General features: G+C 50.6%; 1 protein-coding gene across 4 annotated transcripts; it reads right to left on the bottom strand.

Moving 5' to 3' along the window:
* Window positions 1–1,643: 1,643 nt before the first annotated feature.
* On the bottom strand, window positions 1,644–12,327 carry PI16 (peptidase inhibitor 16). Of its 4 annotated transcripts, XM_038006030.2 has the most exons (8): window positions 11,664–12,327; window positions 7,225–7,446; window positions 5,036–5,145; window positions 4,622–4,710; window positions 3,508–3,606; window positions 2,938–3,321; window positions 2,587–2,726; window positions 1,645–2,163 (listed from the first exon to the last, which is right to left on the bottom strand). In XM_038006030.2, exons 1-7 carry the CDS (start codon window positions 11,832–11,834, stop codon window positions 2,605–2,607), a joined length of 1,197 nt encoding a protein of 398 aa, XP_037861958.2. In that variant the 5' UTR covers window positions 11,835–12,327; the 3' UTR covers window positions 1,645–2,163; window positions 2,587–2,604. The 4 variants fall into 4 exon arrangements, with proteins under 4 accessions (XP_007970954.3, XP_037861958.2, XP_007970952.3 ...); XM_007972763.3 differs by lacking the exon at window positions 2,938–3,321 and having other exon boundaries at window positions 1,644–2,163; window positions 11,664–12,326; XM_007972761.3 differs by having other exon boundaries at window positions 1,647–2,163; window positions 3,067–3,606; window positions 11,664–12,322.
* Window positions 12,328–16,788: the final 4,461 nt, after the last annotated feature.

Below are 16,788 nucleotides of genomic sequence, written 5' to 3'. Positions count from 1 at the left end.
CCCTAGGTATATACCCAAGATAATTGGAAACTTACATTCACACAAAAGCTGGTACATTAATGCTTAGAGTAGCATTATTCATAGTAGCTCAGGAGTGGAAACAGCCTGAGTGTCCGATGACAGATAAATAAAATGGAAATGTTCTATAGAGTGTAACAAATAGTCAATAGAATGGAATATGACTTGGCAATAAAAATGAAGAAGTTCCGATTCATGCTACGACATGGATGAACCTTGAAAGTATGTTGGCTGAGAGCAGCGACTCACAACCATAATCTCAGTCCTTTGGGAGGATTGCTTGAAGCCAGGAGTTCAAGACCAGCCTGGGCAACATAGTGAGAACTTGTCTCTACAAAAAATTTAAAAATTAGCTGGACATGGTGGCATGCACCTATAGTCCCAGCTGCTCAACAGGCTGAGATGGGAGAATCACTTGAGCCCAGGAGTTGGAGGCTGCAGTGAGCTATAATCCTGGGTGTCAGAGCAAGACCTGGTCTAAAACAAATTATATGTATTTATATGGTAAGTGAAAGAAGCAGTCACAAAAGACCATAACATATATGATATGTCAAGAATTTATATGGGATGTTAAGAACAGACAAATCCATGTAGATAGATTAGTGGTTGATGGGGGCTGGGGAGGTTGGAGGGAAATAGGGAGTGACTGCTAATGGGTATGGGTTTTTTTGGGGGGGGTGATGAAAATGTTCTAAAATTGTGATGGTTACACAAACTTGTGAATATAGTAAAAACCATTGAGTTGCATACTTTAAATGGGTGAATTTTATGTTATGAGTTATACCTGAATAGACCTGGAAAAAACATACTAAGTAGGCTAGGTGTGGTGGCTCACGCCTGTAATCCTAGCACTTTGGGAAGCTGAGGTGGGTGGATCACCTGAGGTCAGGAGTTCAAGACCAGCTGTTGACCAAACTCTGTCTCTACTAAAAATACAAAAATTAGCCAGGTGTGTTGGCGGGCGCCTATAATCCCAGCTACTTGGGAGGCTGAGGCAGGAGAATCACTTGAACCTGGGGGGCGGCAGTTGCAGTGAGCTGAGATCGCGCCACTTCACCCTAGCCTGGGTGACAGGGCAAAACTCTATCTCAAAAAAAAAAAAAAAAAAAAGTAAAAGAGGGAAGTGTCCTCCTTGGTTACAGGTTGGTTCCCAGCCCTGCTCTGACTTGGGTGGTGTCCTGTTTGACTGCTCACCCTCCAGTGGTGGTCTGGAGACTTGCCCTGCCCCTCCCTACCATCCAAGCCACCCTCAGTCACCCACCACTGCTACCCCAACATATGTGTGCCTTTCTTATCCTCAGCACCACTGGACGGTCCTCCTGTGCTCCCCTGGGGAGGGTCTGGGACTCCAGATCCCTTTCTGAGGACTCTTCCAAGCACCTGGGGCTGGCAGAGCCTTGCCTGACGTACATTTCTGACCTTGTGTCCCAGACAGGCCTGGGCAGCAGCACCCTTGTGAAGAGGCCACATCATGCTTTGATCCCGGGCTCCAAACCCATCTAGGCCCCGCTGGTGACTCCTGAAGCTGGGAGAGTCAGTACAGCACCCTTGGCCTTCCTTTGGCTCTTCCCCTTCCTGGCGGCCACCTGTGATTAGGGGGAGGGGAGAGCTATAGGAAGGAAAAGAAGGGTGCATCCCAAAGAGGAGACACTAAATGGAGTGTTTTAGAGGAGGGGGATGTGAAAGAGAAGGAACAGTTGCCACAGGTTGGACAGATTTTTATTGGAGAGTCAGGAGTTGCTTTCCTTCCCTTGTCCCTGCCTCCCCACCCACAGAACCCCACTCCAGTGGGGCTTGTCCTTCATCTGCCCCTTGCAATCCCCGTCCCCAGCTACACAGGCACTCAGGGAGCGCACTCATACCGTGTGGGCAAGACAGCCCCAGGCCAGGTAGGCAGTGAGCTCCCTCAAATCCTCCCACCCCCAGGACTCAGGAGGGAGGGGCAGGAGAGGTGTGGGCCCGGTGTGCAGTCCTCAGGCGGCCCCGTGCGCTCGCAGTCAGCCAGGCTTTGTGCCTACAGGATGGTGTGATGAGGCACATGCCCCGTAGCCTTTCCCTTCCAGAGGGCCTTAACCAAGAAGCATCTTGTTTAGGGGCTGGGGACAGGGTGGGGAAGATGACAGGAGGACAGCTGACCTCTTCACCCTGAGAAGGCAAGAGGCACTTCTGGGGAACAGTCCTGGATTCAGATGGCTCAAGGAAGAGGCCAGGGGACTGGAAGGGGCCCAGGGGTTCCTGGGAAGCCTGAGATCCTCTGTCTAGGAGAGAAGCTAATAGCCACAGGACAACCTGAGAGTGGGCACGTGTGAATACCACTCAGAACAGTCTGCAGCCAGCTGAGGGATGGGCCTACCCAGATCCAAGGCACTCCTGGGGCAGTGCCAGGGGCTGCCCCTGTAGACACCTCCCAGGAGGATAAGAGTGCTAGCCTGGAATCTGGCCAGAAGTTGGGGTGAAGGGGGGCTGCTGGGCCACAGAGCAGGACCTGCCAAGGAAGCTGTGGCCACTTACTTGGAGGAAGACAATCTAGGTGGACATGAGGCCGGGGCCCCCCGCACCAGGCCTTGCCTTTGAGTGGTATCCCCTTCAGAAGATTCCAGCCAACATCAGGGGAAGCAGGAGCGGTAGTCCCAGGAGAGGGCCCCACACATGACCAGGGCCTGGGTTCAGCCCTGACACGACGCTAGACTTGTCAGGGCCCTCTGCACCTGTGGGAAGAAAGAGGCTTTGCCTCAGCCTAGAGACGGCTGTGCCTACCGTGCCACCCACCCCACCATGCAAGGAGGTGGGGCAGCAGCCAGGGAGGAAGCTCCTACTCACAGGGCGCATGCCCCACCGTGCTCATACCACCTACAGCTGGGGCAGGACACTGCCATTCCAGAGCCAGGAGGGGAGTGGGACCGATGCCACGGGCCTTACCTGGCAAGGACGACTGCAGAGCCAGGGCACGCCCACCCGTGGCATTAGCGGTGGCAGAGGTATTAGGGAAACTGGGCAGGGACTTGGAGGAGGTGTGCCCCGTGTGGTCCAGTGTGGCCTGCAGCTCACCTGGCTTGTCCTGGGCTGGAAAAACTGAGGCCAAGACCTCACTGGAAGGAGGCAACTCAGCCTCAGCCTCCTCTTGGGCATGGGGTAGGAGCTCCCTTGCCCCTGTCAGGGACATCTTGGGGTCCAGAGAGTTCTCTGGGCTCCTGAAGGGCACTTTTGTTTTCTCTGTCACTTTGTCTGCTGATTTTGGGATAGGAACATGGGTCGATTCTGGGAAGGTAACTGGCTTCTCATCCAAGGAGGGCAGGCTGTGGGCTGCCAAAATGGAAGGCACCTCAGTTGTTACAGAAGGTGGAGCCTCTGTTGCCATGGAGGGCGGGTCTTTTGTTGCTAAGGAAGTTGGGGCCTGGGTTTCCACAGCAGGCAGAGCCTTGGTTGCCAGGGAACCTGAGACCTCTGTTACCAAGAAAGCCGGAATCCCCGTTGCTAGGGAAGGAGTACCCATTTTCCTAGAGTCTGAGGCTTCAGTTGCCAGGAAGGATGGGGCCTCAGTTACCAGGTAAGGCAAATCCTGGGCGTCTTCCGGGCTTCCGATGGGTTCTGATAAGACAGAGGAGAAATGGCCTGAGTGCTGCAAGCAGGACCTCACATCTCTCACCGCACCGCAAACCAAGCGACCCGATCAAATGTCCTACTAGGACACACAAACACACACACTTCTCCAGCGGATATGCCCCTCATTGAAAATAAAAGTTACAAGCCGGGCGCGGTGGCTCACGCCTGTAATCCCAGTACTTTGGGAGGCTGAGGCAGGCGGATCACCTGAGGTCAGGAGTTTGAGACCAGCCTGACCAATATGGAGAAACCCCATCTCTACTAAAAGTACAAAATTAGCCGGGTGTGGTGGCGGGCGCCTGTAATCCCAGCTACTTGGGAGGCTGAGGCAGGAGAATTGCTTGAACCCGGGAGGCAGAGGTTGCAGGTGAGCAGAGATCGAGCCATTGCACTCCAGTCTGGGCAACAAGAGCAAAACTCTGTCAAAAAGAAAAAAAATAGAAAAGAAAAGAAAAGAAAAGAAAAAAGAAAAGAAAAGAAAGAAAAGAAAAAAGAAAAGAAAAGAAAAAAGAAACGAAACGCTACTTCTGGTGATTGACACAGTTGCTCCTCCCTCCACCTCCTGGTCCAAGTCTCTCTACATTCGTACTTGCCCTTTTTCAGGGCACTTCTCCAGCGGGATCCCGGTCCCTCACACGGCTCCGGCAAGGCCGGCCCCGCCCTCTTGAAGGCCTCTGACCATGGCCCCCAGCCTGGCCCCGCCCGCTCCTCAAGACCCTAATGATTGGCCTCGTCCACCTCACGCGGGCCCCCCCGAAGCCGCCAGACTTTCTAACATCCTCCCTTTGAAGGGTTGAAATCCGGCCACTTGGAACAACAGGGCGCCAAAGTGGCTGCGTGTGGAGGGCTAAGGGAGCCGCCAGGGACCCCCGGTGGTCTCATCCCGCCGGGCCCCTCCCCTGCCCACGTCCCGCTCAGTCCAGGGAGGCTCTAAGACCATCCAGTCCGCATCGCATCCCTTCCACACTCCCCGCCCCTACCCATCCACCCGTGGACTCACCACAGAGGGAGTTCTTGCAGCGATAGCCAGAGGGACATTGGGAGCATGGAGTTCCCTCCTGGTAGGGCCGTTTCCCCTTCACGTTCCCCCTACAGGAGGTCAGGAGGATGCTGAGGGGAGGGGGTCGACCTCTCCCAACCCTCTCCCCAACTCCTATACACACATCTACTCTGGACGTGCCCTTGGGTCTCCTGACTGCCAGCCACTGACTTGCTAGGTGATCTTGGGCTCCTCCTGGCCCTCTCTGGTGGATGAGAGCAGACCACCATCGGAGCCTTCACAGCTCCCTGGATGGTATAGCTGCAGACTGACCCCTCTTCTCCCACTCCCTCAGGCTGTGGCCAACTCTGCCCTCCCCTTGGTTCTGCCTGTGCCTTCCCCCTCTCCATCTCCAGGGTTCCCCCCAGCACTCACGGGGGCTCATAGTTGCACACCAGTAATTCGATGTTGGTTTCCTCAACACCCTGGAGCTTCTCACAGAAGTGGGAACCGCAGCCGATCCTCTCTGTCTTGGCCCAAACCACCTGAAGGAGGGCAAACCTAGCAGCTCAGCCCCATGTGAGGTGGCATGGTGCCTTCCTGGCATCCCACTACACCCTCCTTACAGGGGTGGGGAGAAGAGGCACCCTATAGCCTGTGATGTTCACGTTCCCAAAGCCATGCAGGTTCAGGACAAAACTCTGACCAGGGGAGGGATGGGGGAGTTTGTCCCTAACGGTCTACTCTCCTCTGCTAACCACACATACCACTTTGCCAGGCCTCTTTTCCTCTCAAAACCTTCCCTCAGCTCCAGGACTGTGATACACCCTCATTAATTTTTTCTGTGGGCTCTTCTTAGAGGCCCTTGCATTTTAGATGAAGGGTATATGCAAAGGAAAGAATCTCAAATAGTAGAATTTTAGACCTCAGCAACAAGGAAAGTCCAAGGTGGGGAGCAGGAGGAGCCATTTTGAAAGTGGAACTTTCCCCAAATCACAGGTGAGCAGGACCTGTTCTGGTTGTTTCTCAGTGTGGGTCTCTTAGTTGCTAGAATGACTTCTGTCTTTATCAAACAAAAAATCCAACAACATTTGTGTGCTGCCATGGGGTGAGACCAGCAGCCTTTCCTTGCTGGTTCTAGGCCCAACCTGCCCAGGAATCTCTGCTGAAATCAGCTGAAGGTCTCCCTGGTGTTGAACACCTTCTGGGCAGAAACAACTCCAGAGTGCATGCACCCTCAGCCCCAGAGAAAGCTGGGGTGGAGCTGCGCTGACTTACTCCCTGCTGGGTCCTGATAACAATCCCTGCACAAGCAAGTGGGTGAGGGTGGAGGGAGAGGGAGGGGTGGCAGGATCCAGAGGGAAAGGGCCAGGAAGGGTGCTGGGCCCTCACAACTTTCTGACCTGGGTGGGTGCTGCTGGGATTTCCTCCCTAAAGATGAAGACTAAAAAAAAAAAAAAAAAAAAAGATGAAGACTAAAAACACCATGAAAAAGAAATGGAATTGGTGGATGTGGGTGGGAAGATGGTTGGTTTCTTTTCTTTTAATTGTTTGTCATGTTACTATTTGTACAACACATAAGCACTGGGAGGAGAAAAAATAATTCAGTTACACTAATGTTAATTCCCCTACACACACACACACACACACACACACACACACACACACACACATCTTATCTGCAAGCCCAAACTTTCAAAATGCAGTGAGAATCCGGACAGGAGCAAAGTGTGACTGGGGAGCAGGAAATTCTATCAGAAATCTCCCTGAAGCCTTCATTCAGCCACAATTGGCTGTTCATCGTTACGCATAATTGTTAAATGCAAAAGAAAAACTAGACAAAATTGTCTATTTGCTTTATTAGTCCCTGGCAGATGACAAGTAGCAAATTAGACACCATAATAAATGCGAAGGAGCCACAGAGAGAAGTTAAGGGACTATCTGCCGCTGGGGCAAACAGCCCTGCACTATCTAGGGGAAGAGGGGCAGGACCACTTGGAGCACCGTACAGTATTGCCTAGGTCAATAACCACGATCCATAAAACTGGCTCTGTGACACCTAACATGTCCCACCGCCCCCACCCCTTTTGATTTATTTTATTTTTTTGAGACAGGGCCTCCCTCTGTTGCCCTGGCTGGAGTGTAGGGGCACGATCACGACTCACTGCAGCCTCAGTCTCCCGGGCTGAAGTGATCCTTCCACTTCAGCCTCCAGAGTAGTTGGTGCGTGCCACTGCGCCCAGCAAAGTTTTTTGTATTTTTTTGTAGGGACAGGGATCTCGCCATGTTGCCCAGGCTGGTCTCCAACTCCTGGCCTCAAGCGATCCTCCCAGCTCGGCCTCCCAAATTGCTGGGATTACAGGCGTGAGCTACCGCGCCTGGCCTAGCGGCCTAGGTTTTCAAAAGGCTGTAGAGAAGCCGACTCCGTCAGAGGCTTAGACAGCGTATTAGCTGCAGTCAGAGGACAAGATTTGCAAAGTATCTGAGGGGACTTGGAGTGAGGCCCGCCTCTTGTAGCGAGGACGCTTAGGAACGGTGAAGGCAGAGGTGGCCCCGCCCACGGAGCACGTGGCCCCACCCCCACGCCGCGAGGCTCCGCCCTGCCCCGCCCGCCGGGCCCACACCTGCGTGTAGTGGCCGCACATCTGGCCCGGGCTGCAGGTGGCGGCGCTGAGGTTGTAGTGCTCGCGCTCGTGGTGCCACTCCTCCATGGCCAGCGGCACGTCCAGGCCCTCGTCGGTGATGGCGAACAGATTCTCGCCGCGCCGCCCGCGGTCCTTGTTGTGGCCCCACACGCACTGCCGTGCGTAGGCCTTGGCGAAGGCGGCCAGCTCCTCGTCCCATCTCTGCAGGGCAGGTGAGAGAAGGGAGGTGAGGATGCCCACAGATGCTGTGGGGACCAAGCAAAAGGTCGAGGAAGTCGTAGGGAAATCCTTCCGGCACCTCCTTAGCGGGGTGACTCTTGGGCATGGCCTGGAACAGGTCTCTGCTCTGGGTGGACTTCTGTGGGGACGCCACCCCAGGCCGTGGAGCTGGACCGTTCACCAGCTGTGTGACTGCACGGATTGTCTAACCTTTCTGCACCCTCAGAGGGCTGAGAAGAGTGGATGAGGTGGTGTTGGTGACAGTGTCACATAAAAAGCCTTATGTGAAAAAAGTGGCCACACATGCCCCTGCCTACCTCCCAGGCCTCCTTGAACTTCTCTGAAGAGCACAGGATGTCTGGTGAGATCGATGTTGAGGGGCTGGGTTGTTTATTCAGCCCATTTCACCCCCACTCAACCAGGAACCTGACTTGAGGGCTGGCACCTTCCTCTCCCTCTAAGCCTCCACCCTCCCCTTGGGACACCCAGCCCCCATGCCTTTACCCTCTGCAGGCTCCCTCCCCAGTGCTGTTCCTAACTGCTCCCAACCCTTGTCAATGGCAACCCCCTTTCTCCAAGAAAATTAAGTGTCTGTAGGTGACACTGAATGTCACAGGCCTCTCACCAAGGGGGCTACTTTCAGAGCCTTGGTAACCCACCGTCAGACCCCAGTGACAGTGTTCTCCAGTGGGGACCTCAGGTGAGATGGTGGGAGGGGAAATTTTAGGTTCAGGGCCTTTGAGATTGTGTCCCTGGCTGAGAGGCAGGCCGAGTGTGGGTGGGAAGAGGGATTAACAAGACATCCAACCCAAAGGATTGAGGAGGGGAAGCCTGGATCCCATTAAATGCTGTCCTTGGCTTCTCCTGGAAATCCATGGCCTGGAGGCAGCTTTTGCTCCACCCTATGGGGGCCCAGCCAGCTGTGGGAGCCAGACAGCCCATAAAGCGCCAAGAGCTTGGGTGACCCTGAGGGGAGGTGGCTGTGTGGCCACACCCACTCCCCACCCGCTCAAGGCTTTCAGGAGCCGCTGCCTGGCATGGGGATGGGTGCACCTGGCTGGGATGGCTCCACAGCTGTGACCTTGGGTGAGTATCTTTCCCTCTCTGGACATTTTTGTCCTGAATCACTGGTCCCTGAGATTCTCTCAACTCTGGCAACAGTGGGAGATTGGGAGTGGGAAAGGGGCACGCCGCTGGGGACCAGGGTCAGGGTGTCTGAGATGACCTGTGAGGTGCGGGGCTGGAGTGTAAGTGCCGTCAGGATAGGGCATGGATGGATCCCCAGTGTCTGGTGCAGTACTAGCACATAGCAGGTGCTCAACAGATACTTGTCAACTATTGATGACTGAGACAGGGCCCTGCTTAAAGCAGTCTCCCCCTACAGGGTCTGCCTGTAATTTCCATTCTGACAAGATACCTGGAGCCCCACCATTAGCGTCATTGTCTTAAGGATTCTCAGTCAGTCATCCAGAGCCCCCTGTGAAGTTGTAAGACTCTCAGCACCCACCCACATTGGCCACATGGTCACCATCTAGAAGCAAGTCCATTCATTCATTCATTCATTCACTCGTTCATTCATTCATTCAACAGTCCTGGGCATTGTGTCAGCCCTGGGACAACAGCAGGAACCAAGAAGCCCAAGCTTCCATTGACATAAAAGTCATTTGGGCCACCACATGGTAAATGACAGATGTGCAACAAGTACTATAGGGGCACCAAAGAGGGCCATCTAGCCCAGCCAAAGGTGGAGAGGGAGACACCAAGCTAAGTGTTAAAAGATGAGGCATTAGCCAGCTGGGGCGAGAGGCGTCCTAATCAGAAGGCACACATCAGCAAAGGCATGAAGCTGGGAAACATTTTGGCTGGGAAAAGACAAGCTGTTCAGGTTACAGAAGAATAAAGGGCAAGCGGGAGAGGAGGATGGAGAGATAGGCAGGGGCCAGAACACACAGAGCCTTCTCAGTTAGGAGCCGGAGCTTTATCCTGAGGCAGTAGGGAGCTGTGGGAGCCACTGAAGGACTTTGAGCAGGGTCAGGCCCATGTGTTGGATTATTCATTCTGACAGCAGAGGCCAGAAGCTAGGGAACAGGTAGGGGCTATCTTAGGAGTTCTTGGGTTCAAGAATGAAAGAACCCTGAACCAGGGTTGTGCCAAAAAGAGAAGGGGGTAGGGGGAAGGGTTACATTTCAAGGACAATTGAACCTTCAGGGGGGCAAAACTGGTACTGATTAGACTTGGACGCTGAGAGAGAAGCGTTCATGATAACCCCCACCTGGCTCACCCTGGATCCATTCCCTCTTTTGTGTTAATCAGACACTTACTGAGCACTTACTGTGTGCCAGGCATTCTTCTGAGTGCTTTACACATATTCACTCATTTAACCCTACAACTACCATAGCTACAAGGGAATTATTCCACTGTTATCATCCCCATTTTACAGATGAGGAGACTGAGGCACCGAGAGTTTAACTTGGCCAAGGTCACAAAGCTAATAAGTAACAAAGGCAAGATTTGAACCCAGGCCATTTGGCTGCAGAGTCCCTGCCCTCGCCACTACTGAGGTTGAACCTGAGTCTTGGCCTGAATGTTTCCTGGCATCCCAGCCCCAGCCTCGTCTCCTCCTCCTCATAACACTCCCCATTAGGCAGCAGCATATCCCCTCCGTATCCCAACTGCCTCCCAGAATGTTGGCCTGCTCCAAGGTGCACCTCTGTCTGAGACGCAGCTCCCAGGCTGTGTGGCCCCCGTCTCAGCCAGCAAGACTGTAGGCAGCAGGGATCTACAGGTGGGGAAACTGAAGCCCAACCATGAGTCACAGGCCTCAATCGGGGCACTGTTGGCAGAGCTGCATCTGTGACTCCTGGTTTGTTGTCTACCTTTCCTGGATGCCCAGGCTGGCACAGCTGTGAACGGCAGTGCTGGGTGTGTGCAGAGCTCTTCCTAGATCTTTCTCACATGTCATCCTGTCTGACGCCCAGGGCAGGGATCGCCAACCCTATGTTTCCATCCGGAAACAGAGGCCTTTGAAGGAAAAGGGGTCCACCCAGAGTCAATTCAGTCAGATCACATGGAGCTGAGGTTAGAACTTAGGTTTGGGGCCCCAGGCTCACTGTTGTGTTCCCCAAGGTGCATCTGTTCTCTCAGGCACCAGCTCCAGGGGTCCTTGATCCCTAAACACTGCCCAGCAACCTCCCCAGTCATCTGAGGGGGGGTAGAGGGGACAGGCTAGTTCAGCCCTCAGGGAGGGCAGGAAGGCGGTGAATTTCTCACTTTATCTCCTTTAATCCTGCATATAGACAGCCCGCCTCTCACCCTGCCATAAATAGCTCTTCCTAAGAGAAGTAACCAGCCCTAAATCTGACTCTGTCTCCTGTGTGCATGTACATGTATGTTTACTACATCTGCGTGTTTCACCGGACATAAATAGTATTTTTACATGTCTTCAGACTTCACGTAAAGAGACCATACTGTGTATTTTTTAGAGATTTTATTTCCTCCCCCATTCAGTATGATATCTGTGAGATTCAGTCCACACTGGTATATACATAGCTCTAATTCTGACTGCCTTTTACAAATGAGACACGGGATCGGCAAGGTTACAGGACTTGCCTCGAATCACAGGTTTTGTAGGCGACCAAGACAGAATTCGGACTGTGTGATCCAGAGCCCTCTCTGCTTCTGGATCCTGCTGTCACCTACCTCCTTAGCACCTGCATCCTACCCCAGGTGCCCATGCCCATCCTGCTGCCTTGCTTCCTCTTGTCGTCTTCTTGGCAGGCATGTGAAAGACCGTTTTCACAAAGGTGTTAAGAACTTCCCGGGTTCCCCCACCGAGGGCACATGCATTTGAGGAAGTGCTGGGGAAAGGTCATTGGACTGGGAAGCCAGGGTTTTGGGTCTGGCTCTACCAGCTGTGTGACCCCAGCAAGTCCCTCTGAGCCTCACTTTCCTCATCTGTATTACGAGGTTGCTTATAGGGGCCTGTGAATTTTATTAGGCGGGTGCAAAAGTAATTGTGGTTTTTGCCATTAAAAGTAATGTAACATAGTGTCAGGGACTCAGGGACTCTGTCACTGACCAGAGAAAGGAGAAGAATTCTGAAATAGCTTCAGCATGTGGAGCAGGGTAAGGCGGCCTGGTGACAGACCCTGGCCAGCACCCCTTCTATCCCAGCCAGCAAGCGCTGTGGCCACACTTACCATGTGCAGCATGTCTGAGGCCGGTGGGGATACCTGGGCCCGGTAGAGGTTGTGCAGCTCCAGCATCAGACGTTTCTCCTCATCTGTGAGGGCTCCAGCGGGGCCTGTGGTGGCCACCAGCAGTAGCAGCAGCGGCAGCAGAAGCATCAGGAAACTGCAGGAGCCGTGCATGGTGGCCAGCCGTCTCTCCTTCTCCCGTGCAGGGGTCTGGCAGCTGGATTTAAAGTCCTTCCCACACAAGCACCACCCTGGCTGGGGTGGGGCAGTGGGGGCTGTGTCTGAGGCCCAGCCCGACTCACACAATGTCTCAGGGAGGGCTGGGTGCCTTGGGTCCCGACCAGCATCAAGTGCACTCCCCTCGGAGTCCTTGGCAAAAAGCTCCTTTCTCTCGGTAACGGGGGCTCAGGCCAAAAGCTGTTAGAGTTCCTAAGTTGTGGACAGATCCTTCAGGGGCAAAATCATAGTAACCTCTGCAGAGCTGTGACTGGTTGCACCCAGGTCACACCCACTGTGTGTTGAAGATAGATAAGAGAAAGGAAACCACAGACCCTACCCGCAGAGGAGTGGACAAGATGAGGAAGCTATAGGCTTTTGAAAGGACAGAGGAAGACCACATGTATTTGATAAAAGGCTGAGCCAACCTGAATCAGAATCCTGGTTCTGCCCCTTGTTATCTGTGTTTTGGCAGCTTTCTCAAGTGAATCAGTGACAATAATAGTACCTACCTCACAGGACTGGAAGGAAGATTCAATGACATATAATGTATGTAAAGCACCTAGTATGGTATGTGGCACAGAGTAGGCCCTCAGTAACAGTAGACAACCCACCCATGTGGCTTGGGCCTTAGCAGGCTACCAGCCCTATGGGGAGGCAACACTCTTGCCTGTGTGGGAAGGGGCCAAGGTCTTCCCCACTCTACCTGTATTCGGGAATAAGGCCTTTCACTATGGCAAAATTTTGGCTTCCAGGTGTCCTCTCTGAATGCAGGTGCTTGACATGCTCATTTGGAAGTGGGATGCTGGGACTCCTGTGCTCTGAATACATAGAAATATAATGTGTCTGTTTCTTAAATCAAGAGAGAGCAGAAAAGCAGGAGGTTGAACGAGCTGATGCACCAGGAGCTCTGAGGGGAGGGTATTGGAAGGGAAATAGGCTTAGCAGCCAGGTGCTGGCATTATAATGACCTTGACCTTACAGGGGCCATGACCTAGGCCTTGGCCTTCATGAAGCAGGAAGCTGAAACCAGTACTCTTGAAGACAGCTGAGATCCTTGAAGCCTGCTTCCTCAATGAATAGGGACCTAGAAAAAGCCTACCCACTGGCTTTGGAAGATGACAAGAAAACCTGTCCCTGCCTGAGTCTCCAAGTAAAAGTAAAAATAAAACCAAGATGGATTACACACACACACACACACACACACACACACTTATTAGAATTAATAAAGTCAGCAAAGTTGCAGGATACAAAATTAACACATAGAAATTAGTTGTTTCTATACACTAATAATGAAAAATCCAAAAAGGGAACTAAGAAAGCAATTTCATTTATAAAAGCAATGAAAAAGAATAAAATTATTACCAATAAACTTTTTTTTTTTTTTTGAGACGGGGTCTGGCTGTGTTGCCCAGGCTGGAGTGAAGTAGCGCAATCTCGGCTCACTGCAACCTCCACCTTCCGGGTTCAGGTGATTCTCCTGCTTCAGCCTCCCGAGTAGCTGGGACTACAGGTGCCCGCCACCATGCCCAGCTAATTTTTGTATTTTTAGTAGAGACAGGGTTTCACCATGTTGGCCAGATGGTCTTGATCTCTTGACCTTGTGATCCGTCTGCCTCAGCCTCCCAAAGTGCTGGGATTACAGGTGTAAGCCACCGCGCCTGGCCGTTAGCAATAAACTTAACCAAGGAAGCAAAAGACTTGTACACTGAAAATCACAAAATGTTGCCAAAGTGAAAGAAGACACAAATAAATGGAAAGACATCCTATATTCATGGATTAGAAGACTTGATATTGACACTTGCTAAGGTGTCAATGTTGCCTGATGCAATCTACAGATTCAATGCAATCCCTATTGAAATGCAAATCATAATATTTTTATAGAAACAGAAAAATCCATCCTAAAATTTGTATGGAATCTCAAAGGACCCCAAATAGTCAAAACAATCTTGAAAAAGAACAAAATTGGAAGTCTTACAGTTTCTGATTTTAATATGTAACCACAAATCTACAATAATTAAAATAGTGTGGTATTAGTATAAAGACAGACATTTAGACTAATGGAATAGAATAGCCCAGAAATAAACTCTTACACATATGGTCAAATGGTTTTAGACAAGGGTCCCAAGACCGTTCAGTGAGGGAAAGGCAAGTCTTTTCAAGAAGACTTAGAAAACTGGACTTCCACATGCAAAATAATGAAGTAGAATCTTTACCTTAAGTATATTAAAAAATTAACTCCAAAATGGATTAAAGACAGAAACATAAAAGCTAAAACTACAAAACTCTTAGAAGAAAATATAAGAGGGACTTCCTGGCATTGGATGTGGCAAGGATTTCTTGGATATGACACCAAAAGTATAGGCAACAAAACAAAAAATAAACTGGACTTCATTAAAATTAAGAACTTTCGGGGGCTGAGTGTGGTGGCTCACGCCTGTAATCTCAGCACTCCGAGAGGCCAAGGTGGGTGAATCACTTGAGGTCAAGAGTTCAAGACCAGCCGGGCCAACATGGTGAAGCCCCATCTCTACTAAGAATACAAAAATTAGTTGGATGTGGTGGCAGGCACCTGTAAGTCCAGCTACTTGGGAGGCTGAGGCAGGAGATTGCTTGAACCTGGGAGGCAGAGGTTGCAGTTAGCCGAGATCCAGCCACTGCATTCCAGCCTGGACGACAGAGTCTCAAAAAAAAAAAAAAAAAGGTCACAATCTTCCAAGAAATGGGAAAAAATATTTGCAGATCATGTATCTGATAAGGGATTAATATCTAGGACATATATTTTGTTTTTTGTTGTTGTTTTTGAGACAGGGTCTCGCTCTGTCACCCAGGTTGGAGTACAGTCAGGCAATCTTGGCTACTGCAACCTCCGCCTCCCGGGTTCAAGTGGTTCTCCCACCTCAGCCTCCCAAGTAGCTGGGACTGCAGATGTGTGCCACCACACCTGGCTAAGTTTTGTATTTTTAGTAGAGAGAGGGTTTCGCCATGTTGGCCAGGCTGGTCTCGAACTCCTGACCTCAAGTGATCTGCCTGCCTCGGCCTCCCAAAGTGCTGGGATTATAGGCATGAACCACCACACCTGGCCAATATATAGGATATATTTTTAAAACTCGTACAACTCAACAACAATAACAACAACAACAAAAACAATTTGAAGTTGATTCAGTGGCTCAGCACTTTGTAATCCCAGCAGTTTGGGAGGCTGAGGCGGGCTGATCGCTTGAGACCAGGAGTTCAAGATCAGCCTGGGCAACAAGGTGAAACCTCATCTCTACAAAAAATACAAAAATCAGCTGGGCATGGTGGCATGCACCTGTAGTCCCAGGTGGGAAAATTGCTTTGGCCCAGGAGGTCAAGTCTGCAGAGAGCCGAGATCGCACCACTGTACTCCATCCTGGGCAATAGCGGGAGAACCTGTCTCAAGAAAAAATAAATTGATTAAATAGGCAAAGGACTTGAAAATTCACTGTTTACTTTTTCAGTTATTCATGCAGTTATTCATTGTTGAAAGACATTTCTCCAAAGAAGATATACAAGTGGCCAATTAACACATGAAAAGATGATCAACATCACTTACCATTAGGGAAATGCAAATCAAACCACAGTGAAATACCACTTCACACTCATTAGGATGGCTATTATTAAGAAACAAAACAAAACAGAAAATAACAAGTGTTGACAAGGATATGGAGAAATTGAAACCCTTGTACATTGCTTCTGGGAATATAAAAGGTGCAGCCGCTGTGGAAGACAGTGTGATGGTGTCTCAAAAAATTAAACACAGAATTACTATATGAGGCAGAAATTTCACTTCTGGGTATATACCCAAAAGACTCGACCAGGCGCGGTGGCTCACGCCTGTAATCCCAGCATTTTGGGAACCCGAAGCGGGTGGATCGCCTGAGGTCAGGAGTTCGAGACCAGCCTGACCAACATGGATTTACTAAGAACACAAAATTAGCTGGGCGTGGTGGTGCATGCCTGTAATCCCAGCTACTCAGGAGGCTGAGGCAGGAGAATCACTTGAACCCAGCAGGCGGAGGTTGCGGTGAGCCGAGATCATGCCATTGCACTTCAGCCTGGGCAACAAGAGCGAAATTCCGTCTTTAAAAAAAAAAAAAAAAAAAAAAAAGCAGAGACTCAAACAAATATATTTCTACACCAGTGTTGATAGTAGCATTAGTCACAATAGTCAAAAGGCGGAAACAACCCAAATGTTCATCAATGAATGAATGAATAGAGTAGTATACACAAAATGTACCATCACATATACAATGGACTATTTTTTTGTCTTAAAAAGGAAGGAAATTCTGACACATATTACAACATGGATGAACTTTGAAGACATTAGGCTAAGTGAACTAAGCCAGACACGAAAGAACAAATCTTACATGATCCCACTTATATGCAGTACCTAGAAGAGGCAAATTTATAGAGATAGAAAATAGAATGGTGACTGCTGGGGGCTGGAGGAAGGAGAGAATGGGGAGTTAGTGTTTAGTGGGTGTAGAGGTTTGGTTTCGGAAGAGGAACAAGTTCTGTTGATGGATGGTGGTGATGGTGACAACACTTTGAATATTCATACTTAATGTCACTGAACTGGACACTTAAACATGGGTAAGATGGTAAATTTTATGTTCTATATTTTACCACAGTAACGACCATCATCACAAAAACAGGAATTCTTAAATTGGCCCGGAGTACAGTGACAAAGGAAAAATCGTGTCTGGAGGGAGCCTTCACAACCCAGGCCGCTTGAGCCACCATGAGAAAAAAAAAAAAAAATCCGACTTTAGCTCACAATCAGAAAGTATCAAATGCATCAGGAACTGAGTCACCATGAGCAACAGACAGACAGCATACATCACAATAGGAGAATTTCTGTTCCCGAAACTTGAGATAATAGAACAAT

The sequence above is a fragment of the Chlorocebus sabaeus genome, chromosome 17 (genome assembly GCF_047675955.1).
Source record: "Chlorocebus sabaeus isolate Y175 chromosome 17, mChlSab1.0.hap1, whole genome shotgun sequence".
Lineage (NCBI taxonomy): Eukaryota > Metazoa > Chordata > Mammalia > Primates > Cercopithecidae > Chlorocebus > Chlorocebus sabaeus.
This window is presented reverse-complemented; position numbering and strand designations above follow the sequence as displayed.